The sequence below is a fragment of the Neofelis nebulosa genome, chromosome 8, assembly GCF_028018385.1.
Source record: "Neofelis nebulosa isolate mNeoNeb1 chromosome 8, mNeoNeb1.pri, whole genome shotgun sequence".
NCBI classification, from domain to species: domain Eukaryota; kingdom Metazoa; phylum Chordata; class Mammalia; order Carnivora; family Felidae; genus Neofelis; species Neofelis nebulosa.
In genome coordinates, this window is record NC_080789.1 from 19718414 (window position 1) to 19738656 (window position 20243).

Here is a 20243-nt window from a genome sequence, read left to right on the forward strand (position 1 = left end):
CCTGTCTTTTTTAGGGAACTATATACTTCATCTCAATTGATAAGATAAGTTCTTCTTTACTGAAAAATGGCAGCTAATCAAGGTAAAGACATGACAGGGTTAGAGATTTGCCACTCCGCAAACACTAAAGAAATAACAGAGTCAGACAAGGATCATCAATGCATGTGCAAAAGATTGTTGGGAAACAGGTTATTTACATAGTGTTACCCCATAGATCTCTGCTGATAGCAAAGGAAAAACTACATCTTTTTTCTAGACAGATCTGGCAATTTGGGACAACTTGAAACTGTGTCTCCTGATGTGATACTTACCATCAGTTAAGAAGCATGTACTATGAAATGTTAAACCTTAATCTAAGCAAGCTTTTAGCTGAAACCTCCAGTTTACTGGCAATAGAAGAACAAGATAAGTAATACCAGGAGAAATTTATCAGATAAACAAAAAAACAAAAACAAAAACAAAACAAAACATAAAAACGGAGGGGAATTCTAGATTAAAAGAGCTATAAAACCGTTTGGGGGACAAATGGAGAAATCGGAATTGGGAAGACAGTAAGTGATAATAGGGAATACTTAAGTTTTCTTACAGATGATAATGATATTATAGTTATGCCTTTATTTTCAGGAAATAATATGCTAAAGAATTTTAGGTATTAAGGGTCATGATGCCAGAAACAACTTTCAAATAAGCCAGAAAAAATATTAAATGCAAATATAAAGAACCTTAGTAAATCTAGGAAGTAGGTATACAGGTATTTACTTGAGGGCAGTGATAAACATATTTCTTTTTTTTTTTTTTAATGTTTTATTTATTTATTTATTTTTGACAGGGCGGTCAGAGAGAGAGGGAGACAGAGGATCTGAAGCAATCTCTGCACTGACAGCAGAGAGCCTGATGCAGGGCTTGAACTTACCACAAGATCATGACCTAAGTCGAAGTTGGACACTCAATTGACTGAGCCACCCAGGTGCCCCAGTCAATATATTTCTTAAAGGCTATCTGTATCGCATGGGACTTATGGGAGAATCTGCTTTAGCAATGTTTCCTAAAAAACGGAGAAGGTGATTCATCAAATATATTAACTTGAAGAAGATGGATTTAGATATGTTGAATGTAATTTTACTGCTTTTTCCAATACTTCTAAATTTTTATCTTGTCAATGGTGATTTTATTTACCATAGGTACTTTCATAAACATAACTCCCATGGTTGGTAAGGAGATACTATATTCAATTAGGTACCTAGCATAGTATTTAGCTAAAGGTAAATTATATTAGACCAAACATGTGGTTTCTTCACTGTGGTTTGTTTGTACAACAAACTCTATTATCACGATTTGTGATGCATCAGTTATTCTGCAAAAGGGACAGATTTTTCCATTGTATATCCTCCCAAGAATCACTCATTTAAAACCATAATTGTGAAATTTACCAAATACAAAGATTCAAAGAACTCTGGCAACCTAGATCTTCCAACTACTTTTCAGATACTTAGAATGATAACCTATTTTTGCACAGTGCCTGTGATCCTGGCCGGAAACCAGGAAGAAACTGACTGCTATGCTCTTGCCAGTCTCTAACGTATTACTCTTTGCAAATACAGCTTTATTTAAGCAAATTAAAGAACATTTTTGATTAAAAAAATAACATACAATCACATTCATAGTGATTTGAAGAGGATCATATCCTGCTTTTTAATTTACTCACAATTTATCAGTACCTTTTCATTATCCTGGTTGTGTTTCCTCATTGGTGATGTCGGTACATAAAGATCAGTTTCATCAGCTACTGCACACTGTCTCCCAAGCAGAAAATCCCGTAGTTGACTCTGTAGAAACACAGGAGGTTGCTAATAATAAACTGCTTTTCCAACTATAAAAAATACTTCACATTGAGCTCTACGTAGTGTCACTAATATCCCAGCATACAGTATTATTACCTGATCTTTGTTGGCAGTAAGTATACATGGAATTAAACTCTCTAACAAAATGCTTGTTTCCAATGGCTGTACTCATAGAGTTCACAAGTTTAGAGTTAAAAGATAACCTTGGAAATTTAATCTGAGCCTTTAATTTTTATAGAAGAAAATTAAAGACAAAATGCTTACCTAAGGCACACAATAACTGCTTCATTTTGGGATTATACAAAAGTAAACCTAGTGTCCTAACAGCATATTTCAAAGTAAGAATTTCAATGAAAAAAAATATGGTTATTTGCTTTCACTGTGCCATGGTACTCAACATCTCCCTATTATTTGTTCTAAGCGATCCAAGATTATGTAGGTATTCACACACCTCATTCCTGATGAGTAAACTTGGAGGGAAGGTATAAACTGAATTAACAAAGCCTAAAGAGATTGCAAACCACTTTCCTCTCAGCCATTGCAAAATTATAACTAAAATAACTCCCCAATACATACTTCTTAAAAGGCAAAGTGGGATTTTGTTGTTCATAACTTGAATTTCAAAATTCAAGCTCACTAAAAAAAAAAATTTATTTATTTTTTTTTTAAGTTTTGACTTTTACTCCTTTGCTACAAAGGGCAACTTAGATACCTATTTTCTTTCTTTTTCTTTCTTTCTTTCTTTTTTTTTTTTTTTTTTTTTTTTTGAGACAGAACACCAGCTGGGGAGTGGCAGAGAGAAAGGGAGACACAGAATCTGAAGCAGGCTACAGGCTCCAAGCCATCAGCACAGAGCCCGACATGGGGCTCCAACTCAGACTGGGAGAAAATGACCTGAGCTGACGTTGGACACTCAACTGACTGAGCCACCCAGGTAGCCCTGGATACCCATTTTCTAAATATTAGCTAGCCAGAAACTTTTAATGACCAGTGACAACATACAGTGCAACTTTTCAATATTTAAAAAATTAATCTTATGAAATAATTCAGGTTCATTGTCTTTAAACAGAAAAATTGTTTGGGGAGAATTTGACGATTACTTTTTTTTTTTTCATTTTTATTGTAATTCCAGTGTAGTTAACATACAGTGTTATATTAGTTTCAGGTGTACAATATAGTGATTCAACACTTCCATTCATCACCCGATGTGCATCTCGCCTGCACTCCTTATTCTCTATCACTTATTTCACCCATCTCCCACCCACCTCCCCTCTGGTAAGCATCAGTTTGTCTCCCACAGTTAAGTTTGTTTCTTGGTTTGTCTTTTTAAAAAGAATTTACTATTTAAAAAATCTTGAATAGGGGTAGTCCTCACACTTGTGGTTCTTATGTTTTCAGGAGAGATGTTAAAAGCAAAGGTTTATTCTTCCATAAATACAATGTTATTTTCTTGAATCGGATAATATTACCCTCTGGTTTAAACTATGTTCATGTTGGGGTGCCTAGGTGGCTCAGCCGGTTGTGTCTGACTCTTGATTTCAGCACAAGTCATGATCTCACAGGTTCATGAGTTCAAGCCCCACATTGGGCTCCTCGCACTGACAGTGCAGAGCCTGCTTGGAATTCTCTGTCTCTGTCTCTCTGTCTCTCTCTCTCTGGCCTTCTGCACATGCTCTCGCTCTCAAAAGAAATGAACTTTAAAAAATAAAGCCATGTTCATGTTTAATGACATGTAAAGTACAATATTCTAGATCAGTTCAGTGAGGAGGGTCCATGGACTCCTGAGGTCCTTAAGACCCACTCAGGAGACCCAGGAAGTTCACCCTTTTTCAACTATGTATCAGTGTGAATCTGAATTTTCTTGATATACTTCAATCAAAACAACATACCAGACAGAAGTAGACATGAGAAACAGCTATTTTCTATCATACATGACATTAAGGATATTTATTAAAAATGTAAAGAGTAATAAATACAAAATAGGTAAAGCATTCTCACAATGTTTTATTCCTAAAAAATTTATTCATAACACTATTCACATAAACAGGTAATAGGTTTATTATCAACATCTTAATTACTGATACTTTGAACATATCTGAATTTTAATCTTTGATAAATATTAACAGATAAAACTCATATAAACAAAATCTCCTTGTAGTCTTAATTATTTTTTAATTTTATTATTATTTTTTTAATGTTTATTCATTTTTGAGAGACAGGCAGAGGACGAGCAGGGAACGGGCAGAGAGAGAGGAAGACCCAGAATCTGAAGCAGACTCCAGGCTCTGAGCCATCAGCACAGAGATCAAACCAACTGAGCCACCCAGGCACCCCCTAATTAATTTTTCAGCGTGCAAAAGGGTTCCTAAACTTGAAACTTTGACAAGGACTCTAGATAATATGGCATAAAGCTTTCTGAAGTAAGCAGAAAAATCACAATGTATTTTCTGTGATACACTATTAATTGTATTGATTTATACCTTTACTTTGTAGGTAAGTTGTTATTCATTCTACTTTTATCCTCTTATCAACCATATTTTTCCATTCCATTAATGATTACCTTCACTTTCTGGTACTCAAATCAGACCCGTTTCTCTACTGTCATTTAAAAGTGGTAATGCCTGCTTATTCCCAACAAACTACAACATTTAGCCATCTTAATTCTAAACTAATATCAGAATCTCCCTTAGCATCAGCCTTCCATTTCAGCACACATATCCCCAGTCCATCCTTATCATACACACGCCAAGTTTTGTTGCTCACTACCATCTTCCTCTAGATACGTATCTGCTCCGATTCATCTGTTTAATTGTTACGGTCTTTGAAAAGGCAAAGTCTTCACTTGAAGTATGAAGACAACATTCTTTAAATTTTTCCATAGCCTCACAAGTCCTTCCTTTGTCTTAGCTAGTAAGGGATACCTTGTTGAGGATCAAGACATGTTATTTAATTTTTGTTCTTTTGAAATAACTTGTTCTCTCCACTAGGAAACTTATAATATTTATCTTTACCCTTAAAGAGTCCAGGAATTTTACCAGGACATGTGTAAGTATGTGTCTTTTCTCTTGATTACAGGCTGGAACCTCAGAAACACCCTTAACTAGCAGAATCAAAGAAATATTTATTATAATAGATGTAGTTTCAAGAAATATTTTACTTAATCATGGCCTCTTCTGCATCTGTTCTTTTATCTCCTTCTGGAACTCCTATCATTTGTATGTTAAATCCTCTCGATCTAACCTCCAAGTTTCTTAACTTTTCCTTCACGATTTCTTGAACTTCAGATTTTTCTCTCTGCACTTTAAATATTTATTTCAGGACAATAATTTGTGTCTGAGTTCATCTGTTGCATTGGGAAAACTTTCTTCTTTTTTTTTCATCTACAAAGTCTCACGTTTAGGTTTATCCTTGAATTTCCTTGAGTACTTACTATTTTTATGGATTCAAGTTGTCACTCTCCACTAGCAGTTCTATTCTGTTGAGCATGTGTGTTCTCAGATAACTCATCTTTCTGTAACTGCTAGGACTCCTTAGGTGGCTATTGCTTTTCTCATTGGCTTTTTGGGGCTCAGCCTTGAATGCTGAGGTACTTCAAGTGTTGATAATTTTACAAGTAACGGAAGTTGAAATAGTCTCTACTCTTCATGAAGCAGCAGTGGAGAAATAAACAGGATGCCAGGCACCTGCTGAGGCCAAGGGAGAGTCTTCTTGTGGTCTCTCAAGGATCACCAACAGTACACCCATCCATTCAGCTACGTTTTGGCTTCCTCAGAGACAGAGAATCCTGGCACACTCACAGAGAGCGTTTGTTAACCTTCCCCAGAAGGTCCCCAGATTTCTGAGGGCTGCTAAGCTCTTCTCAAGAGCTACCATTTCTTCTCTTCAGCCCAGGGCTCTGATTTCCCCCAGATAATTGCTTAATTCATGAGAAAGCAAACTCTGTACCAATTGTCTCTTCTTAAAGTCTAGTTAGAATCCAAGGCCTTGTATGCTCCAGATATCCACAGGCCCTGCATCCATGTTCCCCAGGAGAGGAATTATAATGTACGAAATACAGAGGAAAGGGGCATTGTTCAAGTTATAAGGTTCCCAGAACTTCCCTGTCTTACCTTTATCTAAGTTCCTCATAATTACTGCCTTCTTTAGGTTACAATAAACAAAAAACAAAGAAGACACATAAGCATATGTATCTTTAAAGGCACTTTTAGCATAAATTAGGGTTATATTTAGTGCATTTTTGAGGAACCAATCTAGGGATATGTTTGCCTGCTCACTTTTTCCTCTTTGGAAATTTTCCTAAACAAGTATCAGAGATCAAATCTTTCATTTTAAATGCAGAAAATTTTCAACTTCACATACTATCATCTTAGCAGCTTGCACTCCACTCCTGATGTTCTGCAGAAGAACATGTTGATATCTGGAGACACAGAACTCCCTCCAATATAGACTTATACATCTCAAACTATAGGTGATTCACTTAAATGAAGAGGCTTATTAGAAGATTTAAACAGGGGCATAGGATAAGATGAAAACAATGTGCCCAAAAACCTCAGGCAGATTATATTCTCATTGGCTTATCAGAAGATTTTCTTTGTTGTTCCAATACTATGTTTGATCAGCCTCTAAATTAACTATGTGAAAAGTAGTCAAAAATCATCTCTACAAGCAAATAAAATACAGGTGAGGAGGAAAAAACAAAAACAAAACTATCTTCCCTCACAATATCTTCACCATAGTAAGGGTGTGATGTGTGGGTGTGCATGTACACATATGCATGTGCATCTTAGAAAGTTACAACAGGACAAAGGGTTCCATTATAGCCCAGGGAGGCCAAGACAGCAAACTGCCTGCCAATGTCCACTCTCCCCTTCTTTCTCAGTAACAGAGAGTTTGTTTTTATTCTGGCATGTTATGCAGGAAAAAAAGACTACATTTTCCCTAACATCTTGGTGTGGTCATGTGACTAGGCTCTGCACAAGGACACGGAAGCAAAAGAGCTATGTCTCTTTAAAAGGAAAGGAGAATACTGTGCTCCCTTACCACTTCTTGATGCAAGGAATGCCAGTACGGGATCTGGAGCTCTAACAGCTGTCACAAAGGACCTTGAAGGCAGAGGGTAGGAACTAAGATGGAAGAGCAGAATGACAGAAAAGTCCTAGGTATCTGATAATCACAGAGCTATCACATCAGTCCCAGATTCTTACCTTTAGATACCTTTTATAAAAGAGTGAAATACACTTCCATTTTGTTAAACCACTGCTATTGCAGAGGTTTCTATTAAAGCAGCCAAAACACCATTCCCAAGTATCAGACAGAAATATTTATAAAATATTTTAACAGCTTAGAAAATATACTAAATCTACAATTATTTAGTTATTACCACTATTTAATTACTACTTTATTGGTACCCAGTAAATGTTAAGATAAAGAAATATATTTCAACATTTTAAAACAAACCAGATACCAATTCTAATGTAGATAAAACCAAACTGCAAAGGATAACATTCCATTAATTTTAAAATTTATATTCAATAAAAAAATAAAGCAATGAATATGTGTATATGTTTAAAAAAAAAGGAATAGTGTATTACTTCATGTTTATTGCATTATACTATCCTCACAAAATGATATCCCATCTAATTAAAATAATATTATTAATCCATAGAAAGAGTCATAGCATTTATACAACATATGCCAAAATGAACAGATGCACATTAAACCAAGTAAGTAAATAGAAAAGCAATCCTTGAAATGAATTCAAAAAGAAATCACACATTTGGGACTGATAACTTTGTTAAAATTTTTTGATCTAGTAAAAAGCTGTTCTTATATTTCAACCAAATAACAACAGAATCTCAGCAAAATTTACCACCAAAATATTTCTTTCCAGTAATAACTAGCTTTCAGGTAGCTAAATTTTCCATTTTCTAACATGATCTGAAAAGCAAAAGCATTATCAAGTTACCATAAATGCTGATAACATAATTTAAAATAAAAATAAATCTAGCCAAATTTTCATTTAAGACAGATTTTAAAAAATACTTACAGGGGATATGTTGGCATTATTTTCACACTTAGAAATCAAAACACTACATTTTTTATAAACATCAATCAGATCTAACATATTACTATTCTTTAAGAAATCATCGTAAGTCCTCCTAATGTCCTCATAATGGTCAATCACTTCCATATTTTCAACTGGTAAGTTCAACTTCTCATGTAGGAAGAATTTCCAGGTCAATAAGACATCACTGAGAGGAACTGTAAATTCTCCATTGTGCTGAAAGAGACAATGCCAAAAATAAAAAAATAAAGTTGGGTGCCAGAATATTCATTAAGTTATAATTGAGGTAGGAAGCACAAATTGAATTTTGTTATGTAAGTCTACACTGAATTGTTGTGGATTTGAAGAGAATATCCAAATTAACTATGGAATAATTTTAAAACCAGATATGAAAGAAAAAGATTTTGATGGTTTTATAAAAATATAAACTACTATGGCAAGTTTGTGCATGACACAATTGGCAAATATACAGTTATTCTTCACTGAATTTCTCCTACCCAAAGTCGGGGGATGGGTGGGCAGAGATCTGTACTTAAGTACTACCGACTGGGAAAACATTTCATTCCATTAATACTTAGTTTCTTTCAGCTCTTTCAGCTAATGTATTTTTAATCTCTTATTCAAAACTGTCAATGCCATGGTGAATTACCACATACCGCACTATTCCAACTGTTAGTCTTAAAACATGATCATAAAAACTAAATTTTTAAAAATCATGGTTTGGTTTGGTTTTTTCATTACTATTCCAGGGAAGACAAAATATCAGTGCTAAAAAACCTTGGGTCAGAGAATTTTGATTCTTCCCTGCTCATGGACACACTAAACCATAAACAAACAAGTTCTAAAAAGCCAAGGTTTCTTTCTATAAGTTGTTGGATGCTCCTAATCAGGCAAAATTGTCCTTTTTCTCTTCTTCAATATCAACATGATATATTATGCCAGTAGCTGAAGGTTTGTTTTTTTTTTAATTGATTGCATTCTGCTCCCACTTAATATTAATCTCAGATATTAGTAATGGTGCCCTCCAAAATATGCCAGCCCTAATTCAGTAAAAAATTCTAACTACTCCTTTCCAAAGCAACATGAATAACAAATATTTTTAAATATCCATACGTGATTTTGTGAAATGTATTGCGTTGCTCCTTTCACAGTTAAGTACCCTTAATAGGTTAGTAGTTTCTGATAACACCAAGATCTTTCCATTAATTGTACTGAAAGATGTGTGGATATACAAATAAAACTGTAATTCACTGGAACTAAAATTGTAACATCATCTTTAGCCTAAGAAGAAGACTAATGAGAATCAAATAGACCCAAATAATAAAGTACTTTCTATTAAATCTATATTTCTTTCAAATCTATATTTCTTTTATAGAAATGAGCCACATTGTCTAGTTACTATCCAAATTTAAGACAATATGTCCAAACTGCCTTAAAATAATTAACTTTTTACTCATCTGTATGGAAACAACTAAGGAAATTACCCTTACTATCCTTGGAGGGACCTGTTATACCAAAATTATAAAAATTAATTATATTTCATGAAATTAATTCAATGAAAAACCAAAAAAAAAAAAAAGTAACTCTCAAACCTTGAATCCATAACCCAAATGTAAGTCAGATTTGTAATTTCTCAGCATTGAATCTAAAATTGTACACCTCACTTCCCAATCCCGTAAAAATTACACAATAAAATTTCCAAATGTATCTAAGTTAAATAAATCCAGTTATTTAGAGTTTCAAAACTAAATTGTTTTATCTCAAAAATTCCAAAACTATTTTGGTATGGCATTCCTCACATTAAAAATAAATTAAACGTATGCCTAATGTAAATGTACAATTTACTCTCATTCTGTGGACTATGCCTAGTTCAAGTATGCAAACTCTTGATCTTGTGAGAAAAGGTTTTGACTAGATTAACAGTGTTTATACTGGGATTGTAAAAACATTTTAAATCCAAATAAAAATGTACTCCAGATATCAGTTTTCGTGATCAGGTGCCCACCATGACAGCATATTCTATTATTCAAACCAGTAACAACTGATTCAGAGAGCTTGTGGTCAAATCAGAAAATGTTTTGCTAGGAAAACATGCCAGCTGGCTAATATCTGAAGGAAGTTCAAGATGGTCAATGCTTTAATTCTCTAATGGACATAAGAAAGATTGTATTTCCTAAGAATAAAATAAGAAAAAAATGAGTTACATTTTTCCAGAGCACTGCACTTTGTATATTTTACTGAACTTATTTTTATAATTATTCAAAAATTTAAATAAACTTTACAATTTCTAACTACATGGAATTTTTGTTGTTATCAAAAGAGAAAAAATAGTAGGTCTACTTAACAGCTATTAATTGGCTGTGTGACCTTGGGTAAAATACTGAAATCCCTGTGAGTACATTTCCTTGGTTATAAAATGAGATTATACAGATTAAATAACACCTGATAAATGGTAGGGGATAAAAAATGTCAGTCTGCTTTCTCTTTTCTTACTCAAAGTAAAATAATTATCTGTTGGGGGGAGTATTAGATAAATGTAACACAATTGTAAAAACTGTCACTTCTTATTTGTTATGTCAATGTTAGGTCATTTTCAAATCTGACAGTTAACCACAGGCTGTGAGTCTCCATGAAGTTATAAAATTAATATCTTTGTTTCATCCACTGGAACATTTGTAACACTCTTAAGGCTATTTAATGTGAAAAATAGCATGTATAATACAATTGCCAGACAGATTCAAATAATGAAGCCAATTCTAAAGAAAGGAAAAGCTAAAACACTATTTGCAATCTAAAAAGTCACATATATTTGCCATATAGTCCTCAATGAATCTATAATAAATTAAAACCTTAGCAGTATAAAACCCCTAGAGGTCAGATGATTTAAGCTAAAAAAGACTTCCCCTCAGAAAACATTCCCAAAACCTAAAACTCAAAGATTATTTTAATGTACCTTTTCTTTATCCCAATTAAAGCAACTAAGAAAACAAACATGCCGGTACACAAGCAACTCTACTAGGTATTCGCAAGTTTTACTAAAGTCAAATTCAATTCAAAGGATCACATACTTTTAGAGACTCATGTTCTCAAACTTCAGATAATTGAAAACCTAAACAGAGCTCAAACAGAGAGTGAAAAATACAGGTGAAGCATGTATACAATCAATTCTACTTTTTTATTACTATTACCTATGAATGCACCTGCAGGCATATGTGTATGTTTTTCATATTGCTGAGTGACTTGGAAGTCTCAGCACAGTTGGGGATGCCTGAGCTAACGCTACATGGGGAGTGAGAGTCGAACGGAATTGCAACCCACCATCTCCACTGCACATGTACATACACAAACTGCGAAAAGCTCAGTTGCAATTCACCTCTCCTCTTCTTTCCCACCCAGAGTCTGAACTTTCACAGTGAATTAAGTGAATTAGCAAGTAGAAAATTAATAAGTAGAAAGAGATCCTGAGTGAGTGCTACACAGACAAGTCCTGAAGAAAAAATGACTTGACCTGAGTATCTCAATATATCAAAATTTTTACAATGAAAACTAAATTTTCTTCACAGTACATTTAGCATTTTGACATATTTATGTTTCAAAAATTATTCATAAACAAACAACAAAAGGTGAGTTGAACGTAGTCCGTTTAATTCCAAAACAATAGTACTCAATTACTATACAATAATGATTCTTAATAATTGCCTCAATTTCTCTCTCTCCTTATTTTCCAGTGTATGGTTACCAAAGTTTAACCTTTGGTTAGCTTATTCCATTTTTACAATATCCTCAGAATCTATTACTTACCTTAGTACCATTTCTTCTGGTTATTAAAGGAGAGTTGTTTTTTTTTTGTTTTTTTTTTTTTTTAACAATCAGGCAGTAAATTGGAAAGACTTGAATGTGGATTGCAATGGAGAACAAAGGAAAGAGACTTTAAAATGACCCTTGGGTGTCTAGTTTCACAGACTGAGTGAACAATGGTATGTATAATTGAGACTCAGAATATGAACAAGAAGGTAAATTGACAGAGGAAACAATATGGTCTACTTTTAAAAACACTGATGCAGAGACAGTACTAGACATCAAGGTAAAATGTCCAATAAGTACCTGATCATACCAAGACTCAGTAGAGAAGTCTAGCATATAAATTCTGGTGAAACAATGTAAGGCAAGTATATCTAGTGGAAAGTAAAATGGAGCATATTGGAAGATATTAACAATGTGTATTACAAAGAGAGTATCTAAAGAACATGTAGAACTCTTTTAAAGAGTAAAAGAGATAAAAACAACTCGACAGTAAAATAAGCAAAAGAATATGCATGAACTGACAATAAAAAGAGGATACCTAAATAGTCAAATAAGCATTTAAATTGAACGCTTTAGTTAATGGAAAAATTAAAATGAAATGCCACTTTCTCTCTTTTCCAAGAGGCTCCATGCTGGCAGTGTGGAGCCTGCTTAGGATTTTCCCCCACTCTCTCTCTCTCTCTCTCTCCTTCTCCCTCTCCATCTCCCCCCATCTCTCTACCCCCTCCCCAGATCTCTCTCTCTCAAAGTAAATAAACTTTAAAAATATAAAATAAAACAAATGTAAATTCTAATAACCAAGTGGAAGAGCAATGTGGTAGCATCAAATCAAAGATGTATCTATCATATGACCTGCTGTGTAGGGAGCCTAGAGAAAATCTTGTTCCATGCACAGACATCTCATTTCAATGCAGAATTGTTTATGATACCAAAAAAACTTCAAACAACCCAAAGGTCCATCAATGAGTAAAATGTATCAGTCACACAAAGGATGATTGTTACAATGAATAAATTAGATCAACTTTTCTATCATACCTAAAGAGGTCTTGAAAACAATACTGGATGATCAAAACAAGAGGCAGAAAGAATGTATACCATCTGTTATAACTTTAAAATAGACACATTAACAGGGAAATCTGCCTGGCTGGATATGTAGAAAAACCCCTCCTATTGGTATAAAACACCTAAAACTAAAAGAGAAAATAGAGATCACTGGAAGATGGCGGCGAAGGAGGACGCTGGGCTCACCGCGCGTCCTGCTGATCACTTAGATTCCATCTACACCTGCCTAAATAACCCAGAAAACCACCATAAGACTAGCAGAACGGAGTCTCCAGAGCTAAGTGCAGACGAGAGGCCCACGGAAGAGGGTAGGAAGGGCGGAGAGATGGTGCACGCTCCACGGACTGGCGGGAGGGAGCCGGGGCGGAGGGGCGGCACGCCAGCCAAGCCCCCAAGTCTGGCTTGCAAAAGCGGAGGGGCCAGACGGAGTGTGTTCCGACAGCAAGCGGGACTTAGCATCTGGGAGGTTATAAGTTAACAGCTCTGCTCAGAGAACAGAAGGCTGGAGGACAACGGGAGGGAGAGTTGTTGAACCCTGGACGACAGAGCTCAGCTTGGCGGGGAACAAAGGCGTTTGCCAGCGCCATCTCCCTCACCCATCCCCCCGCCAAAATCCCAAAGGGAACCAGTTCCTGCCAGGGAACTTGCTGGCACCGCGCAAACACCCAAAGCTGTGCTTCTGCGGATCCATCCCTCCAGCGGGTCTGACTCCCTCCCGGTGCCACAGGGCCCCTCCCGAAGTGGATCTCCGAAAGGAAAAGGGAGCTGAGCCTGCCCCTCCCGCCCCTGTGCACCTTGCCGATCCACCCCAGCTAATATGCCAGATCCCCAGCACCACAAGCCTGGCAGTGTGCAAGTAGCCCAGACGGGCCACGCCACCCCACAGTGAATCCCGCCCCTAGGAGAGGGGAGGAGAAGGCACACACCAGTCTGACTGTGGCCCCAGCGGTGGGCTGGGGGCAGACATCAGGTCTGACTGCGGCCCTGCCCATCAACGCAAGTTATTCAAGACAGCACAGGGGAAGTGCCCCTCAGTCCCGCACCACTCCAGGGACTATCCAAAATGACGAAACGGAAGAATTCCCCTCAGAAAAATGTCCAGGAAATAACAACAGCTAATGAACTGATCAAAAAGGATTTAAACAATATAACATAAAGTGAATTTAGAATAATAGTCATACAATTAATCGCTGGGCTTGAAAACAGTATAAAGGACAGCAGAGAATCTCTTGCTACAGAGATCAAGGGACTAAGGGACAACCAGGAGGAGCTAAAAAATGCTATCAACGAGTTGCAAAATAAAATGGAGACAACTACGGCTCGGATTGAAGAGGCAGAGGAGAGAATAGGTGAACTAGAAGATAAAATTATGGAAAAAGAAGAAGCTGAGGAAAAGAGATAAAAAAATCCAGGAGTATGAGGGGAAAATTAGAGAACTAAGTGATGCACTCAAGAGAAATAATATACGCATAATTGGTATTCCAGAGGAGGAAGAGAGAGGGAAAGGTGCTGAAGGTGTACTTGAAGAAATAATAGTTGAGAACTTCCCTGATCTGGGGAAGGAAAAAGGCATTGAAATCCAAGAGGCACAGAGAACTCCCTTCAGACGTACTTGAATCGATCTTCTGCACGACATATCATAGTGAAACTGGCAAAGTACAAGGATAAAGAGAAAATTCTGAAAGCAGCTAGAGATAAACGTGCTCTAACATATAAAGGGAGACCTATAAGACTCATGACTGATCTCTCTACTGAAACTTGGCAGGCCAGAAAGGAATGGCAGGAGATCTTCAATGTGATGAACAGAAAAAATATGCAGCCGAGAATCGTTTATCCAGCAAGTCTGTCATTTAGAATAGAAGGAGAGATAAAGGTCTTCCCAAACAAACAAAAACTGAAGGAATTCGTCACCACTAAATCAGCCCTACAAGAGATCCTAAGGGGGATCCTGTGAGACAAAGTACCAATAATTTTATCACTGTACATGAGAAAAAATTTAAATAATCACAAGGACTTCTGGGAAATTTCAAAATTAAGATATTATCAAAAATGAAAAAGTAAATAAAGTTAATCAGTTTTTAGAGCGGCTTATTTTTACTGTGTCCTTACCAGGAACTAATAAAGAGGAATCAAATGGAAAAAAATAAAAAATAAAAATAAATAAATAAAAGAGAAAATAGAAAATATTTTTTCATGACTGAATTGTCCATAAAGGAAATTACAAAAAGTCAAAAATAATCAACTATTGGGACTTCATTAAGATAAAAAGCTTCTGTACAGCAAAGGAAATAATCAATAACACTAAAAGGCAGCCTATTAAATGGGAGAAGATATTTGCAAATGACATATCTGATAAAGAGAATCCAAAATCTATAAAGAAGTTATCAAACTTAACACCCAAAAATCAAATAACCCAATTAAGAAATGAGGGACGACATGAATAGACACTTTTCCAAAGACATCCAGATGGCTAACAGACACATGAAAAGATGCTCAACTGGGCCACCAGTTTGGTTAAGCATCTGACTCTAGATCTCAGCTCAGGTCATGATCTCAAGTTGGGGAGATGGAGCCTCACATCGGACTCTATGCTGACAATGAGGAGCCTGCCTGAGATTCTCTGACCTCTCTCTGCCCTTCCCCCAGTCACCTCAAAAATAAATAAATACATAAACATTCAAAAAAAAAAAAAGATGCTCAGTATCACTCAGCATCAGGGAAATACAAATCAAAACCAGATGAGATACCACCTCACACCTGTCAGAATGGCTAAAATTAACAACACAAGAAACAAGGGGTTGCCAAGAATACGGAGAAAGGGGAACCCACTTGCACTGTTGGTGGGAATGCAAACTGGTAGACACTCTGGAAAACAAAACAACTACAATAGAACTACCCTACAATCCAGCAATTGCACTATTAGGTATTTACCCAAAGGATACAAAAATACAGATTCAAAGAGGTACATGCATCTTGATGTTTACAGCAGCATTATCAACAATAGCCAAACTATGGAAAGAGCCCAAATGTCCATCAACTGATGAATGGATAAAGAAGATGTGGTATATATATATACGATGGAATATTACTCAGTCATCAAAAGAATGACATCTTGGGGCGCGTAGGTGGCTCAGTCAGTTAAGCATCCGACCTCAGCTCAGGTAATGATCTGGCAGTTCACGAGTTTGAGACCTGTGTCTGGCTCTGTTGCTGACAGCTCTGAGCCTGGAGCCTGTCTTTGGATTCTGTGTGTCCCTCTCTCTGCCCCTTCCCTGCTCACACTCTGCACACTCTCTCTCTCTCAAAAATAAATATTAAAAAAAAAAAAAATGAAATCTTGCCATTTGCAATGACATGGATAGAGCTAGAGTGTATTAAGTCAATCAGAGAAAGACAAACACCATATGATTTCACTCATATGTGGAATTTAAGAATCAAAACAAACATATGGGAAGGGGCGGGGGGGGAGGAGAGACGGAAAGAAACCACAAGAGACTCTTAATGATAGAGAATAAACTGAGGGTTGATGGAGGGAGGTGGGTGGGAGATGGGCTAGATGGGTGAGAGTTATTAAGGAGGGCACTTGTTGTGATGAGCACTGGGTGTTGTATGTAAGGGATGAATCACTGAATTCTACTCCTAAAACAAATATTGGACTGTACATTAACTAAAATTTAATTAAAAAAAAAATGAAAATAAAAACCCAAAAGCTCAAAAACAATGAGAAAGTGCCAATACAGATGGGTAAGCAAATGATGGAGCCTATATTTCCCTGGTAACTACCATTCCCTGACACTAAAGAAGCTGGTTTTTATGAACGCTGAGCACAAATTTTAGGAGACAAAGCTAAGCATAAGAAAGGTGGAAAGTTGCATCAGAGACCCTCCCTGCCCACCCTGCCAGATAAAGTCAAAGCCTCTAAACGTCAACGCTTTTTATGGGTCAGGGCACCTGGGTGGCTTATTCAGCCAAGCTTCAGACTCTTGATTTTGGCTCAGGTCATGATGTCTAGTCGTGACATGATAGAGTCATGAGAGATCGAGCCCTGCATTTGGTTGGGCTCAGCGATGGGCACGGAGCTTGCTCAAGATTCTCTCTCTCCCTCTCCCTGATCCTGCCCTCCTCGTGCATGCTCTTTCTCTTTCTCTCACTCTCTTTCTCAGAAGCAAATAAATATATAAATTAATACATAAATACATAAATGATCTAAAGGTCAACACTCTTACTATGTCCACTAGAAGAAAATCTGCCCAGCAAAAGGTGATAATGAAGATACTTGCCAGGGAAGAGATTTCTTTTTTTAAACGTTTATTTTTAAGAGAGAGAAAGAGAAAGAGACAGAGAGGAGAGGGGGTTAAGGGGAGACAAAGGGAGAATCCCAAGCAGGTTTCACGCTGTCAGCACAGAGCCCAGTGCGGGGCTCAATCTCACAAACTGTGAGATCATGACCTGAGCCGAAACCAAGAGTTCGATGCCACCCAGGCACCCCCAGTGAAGAGATTTCTGAAGTAGCCTCAGTACTGTGCTTACCTCTCTGGATAATCTTCTTTTAGACTTTGTCTAATAATTAATTTCTGCTGAGAAAGGGGAGAACAGTCATCTACTTTGGCAGAAAATTGGCGGTTTATTCCCTGGAGAGCGTAAAACAGTCTCTGGACTGAAGGGTTCAATTGAAAACAAGAGTACCCAAATGGAAACAATAAGAATCACATGACCATTTATATTCTAAATGCTGATACTTCTTTCAAGCACCCAACACTTGGCAGCTCAACTTTACACTATTCGTGCAGGGGCAAAGAGGATTCTTCTGATTCTTCTGTTCTAAAAGGGATATCCTAAAGAGATAGGCATCAAAGCTTCCCCAGCCAAATAGCCCAGTTAGGTCGGACTGACAAACTCTAATACTCCATGAAGAGTTTCCAGTAAGCATTTTAGTGCTCCACTTAAATGTAAGTGGATGGTCAAGGATCATCATGAAGAAAGTCTCTAGTAGGAAGAAAGAAAACTCTTCCCAAACAAGACAAATAAAACAAGGAACTTAGAGGAAATATTACACAAGAAGAAAACCTCAAAAAAAAATTTATTAATAGTCTCAAAGGAGAAATACTATATGCTTGCAGAACAGAACAATATTTCAAAAAGAGAGAAAAAAAAGAGCTCTTGGAAATTAAGAGGATGATAACAGAGGCTGACTCAGCTGGTAGAGCACGTGACTCTTGATCTCAGGGTTGTCTGGGCCCCACATTGGGTGTAGGGAGTACTCAAAAATAAAATATTAAAAAAAAAAAGAGGGTAACAGCAAACCCAATAATTATTAAACTAAAGAACCTATTAAATATTGAATATCTCATTGAATATTGGTTGGAAGGAAAGTAAAAGATGAATGGATAAACTGATAGATTCATATAGTGGATAACTATTCACTGCTGAAAAGAAATGAGCTATTAAGCCATGAAAAGACATGGAGGGACCATAAATGCATCTGAAAGAAAGTAGAAGAAGCCAATCTGAAAAGGCTATATATACTTCACAATTCCAACTACATGACATTCTGAAAAAGGCAAATCTATGCTGACAATTAAAAGATCAGTGGTTGCCAGGGGTTGGGGAGAGGGAAGGATAAATAGGTGGAGCAGAGAGGAATTTTAGGGCAGGGAGACAATTCTGTACAATACTATAAAGGTGGATACATGTCTTATATATTTGTCAAACTCCACAGAATGTACAACACCAAGAGTGTCTAGGGATAAAAATTCAGGGTGTCTGCTACTTACCATCAAATGGTTCATATAGAATAATATGAATAATATGTATGTATGTGTGCAATATATATCTGTGTGTATTTATCTATTTCTATGATATACACGTCCAAAAATATTAAAAGAATGATACAAAGGTAGCAAAATATTAACTGGTGAATCTAAGTGAAGGGCATAAAGGAGTTCAGTGTACTATTCTTGTGACTTTTCTGAAAGTTTAACTTTTTTTTAAACACAAACTCTAAAAAGTGCTACTTCCATTTTTTTTCCCGCATACCTACATAGAGTTGATTTTTAACAATGACTATGATTAAAAATAAAAAAGCAGACAAATGGGTCATGTAACCGCCACCACTTCAGCTACCCTGGTTCTTTTGCATTTTCACAAACCCTACCTACTGTCTCCTGCCCAAGGCCTCTGCATATGCTGTTCCTTCATCCTCATCATCTTGCCCCAACTCTTTGCCTAGTTAACTGCTCTCCTTGCTTTACAGTTCAACTTCATCTCTCCAACCAGGTCAACTCCCTGGTCTCACAGCCTCATACACCTCTTCTCACAGCCATAGTTTTACATTTATTTGTATTTTTCTCTACTAAATGTCTACCTCACCCACTAGGTAATAAGTTAGGCAGGAGCCATGTCTGGTTTTGTTCATCATTTTAACCTCAACACTTATCACAATGCTTGGCACACAGAAGCTAAAAAATAAATAAATAAATAAATAAATAAATAAATAAATAAATAAATAAGAAAAAAAATCGGGGGAAGGGAAAATGAAAGGGAAGAAATTAACAATTAACATTTATATAAACAGCTGTGTTGGCCTCTTTGCTGTTCCTTGAACATGCCAGGCACATTCCCACTTCAGAGCCCTTCCATTTTGCCTGGCAGTCCCTTCCCACAAAAATTTCCATGCCTAGTTCCTTCTTTTCCTTTTCGAATCTTTGCTTAAATGGCAACTTGCAGATGAGGCCTTCCTTGACCATCCCTTTTCAAATTGCAAGAAATCTTTTACCCCAAACTCTATATATTCCTTAACCGCAAATCTGTGTTTTTTCTCTACAGTACTTGACCTAAAATACTAAATATCTTATTTATTATCTCTGTCTCTCCCCACTAGAAGATTAATGTCATAAGAGCAATAGTTTCCTTCAGAATGTTTAAAGTTTCTTTATTTATTTTTGAGAGAGAGAGCATGCACACATGCAAATGGGGGAGGGGCAAGGAGAAAGAGGGAGGGGGAGAGGGAGGGAGAGAAGGAGGGAGAGGGAGGGAGGGAGGGAGGGAGGGAGGGAGAGAGAGAGAGAGAGAGAGAGAGAGAATGAATCTGAAGCAGGCTCCACACCGCCAGCCCAGAGCCCAATATGGGGCTCGATCTCACAAAATGTGAAATCATGACCTGAGCCGAAGTCAGATGCTTAACCAACTGAGCTACCCAGGTGCCCCGCTCAGAATGTTTAGAATAAGGTCTAGCACAGGGGTGCCTGGGTGGCTTAGTCCATTAAGCATCCGACTTCAGCTCAGGTCATGATCTCATGGTCCGTGAGTTCGAGCCCCACGTCGGGCTCTGTGCTGACAGCTCAGAGCCTGGAGCCTGTTTCGGATTCTGTGTCTCCCTCTTTCTCTCTCCTCCCCTGCTCATGCTCTGTCTCTCTCTTCTCAAAAATAAATAAATATTAAAAAAAAAATTTAGAAAAAGGTCTAGCACATAG

General features: G+C 36.8%; 1 protein-coding gene across 7 annotated transcripts in view; it reads right to left on the bottom strand.

Annotated features, from left to right (window-relative positions):
- Positions 1-20243, bottom strand: part of PARPBP (PARP1 binding protein) — a 73159-nt gene that overhangs the window by 47284 nt on the left and 5632 nt on the right. For 6 of the 7 annotated variants that reach the window (XR_009265401.1, XR_009265403.1, XM_058741600.1 and 3 more), the window contains exons 3-4: positions 7888-8121; positions 1719-1826 (exon numbers count right to left, since the gene is read on the bottom strand). Coding sequence is in view for 4 of the 7 variants with exons in the window: in XM_058741600.1 (XP_058597583.1) it covers positions 1719-1826; positions 7888-8121 (342 nt within the window). In the remaining 3 variants the exon portion in view is untranslated. Of the gene's footprint in view, positions 1-1705; positions 1827-7887; positions 8122-20243 lie in introns of all 7 variants that reach the window. The other variant, XR_009265402.1, reaches the window with a different exon arrangement.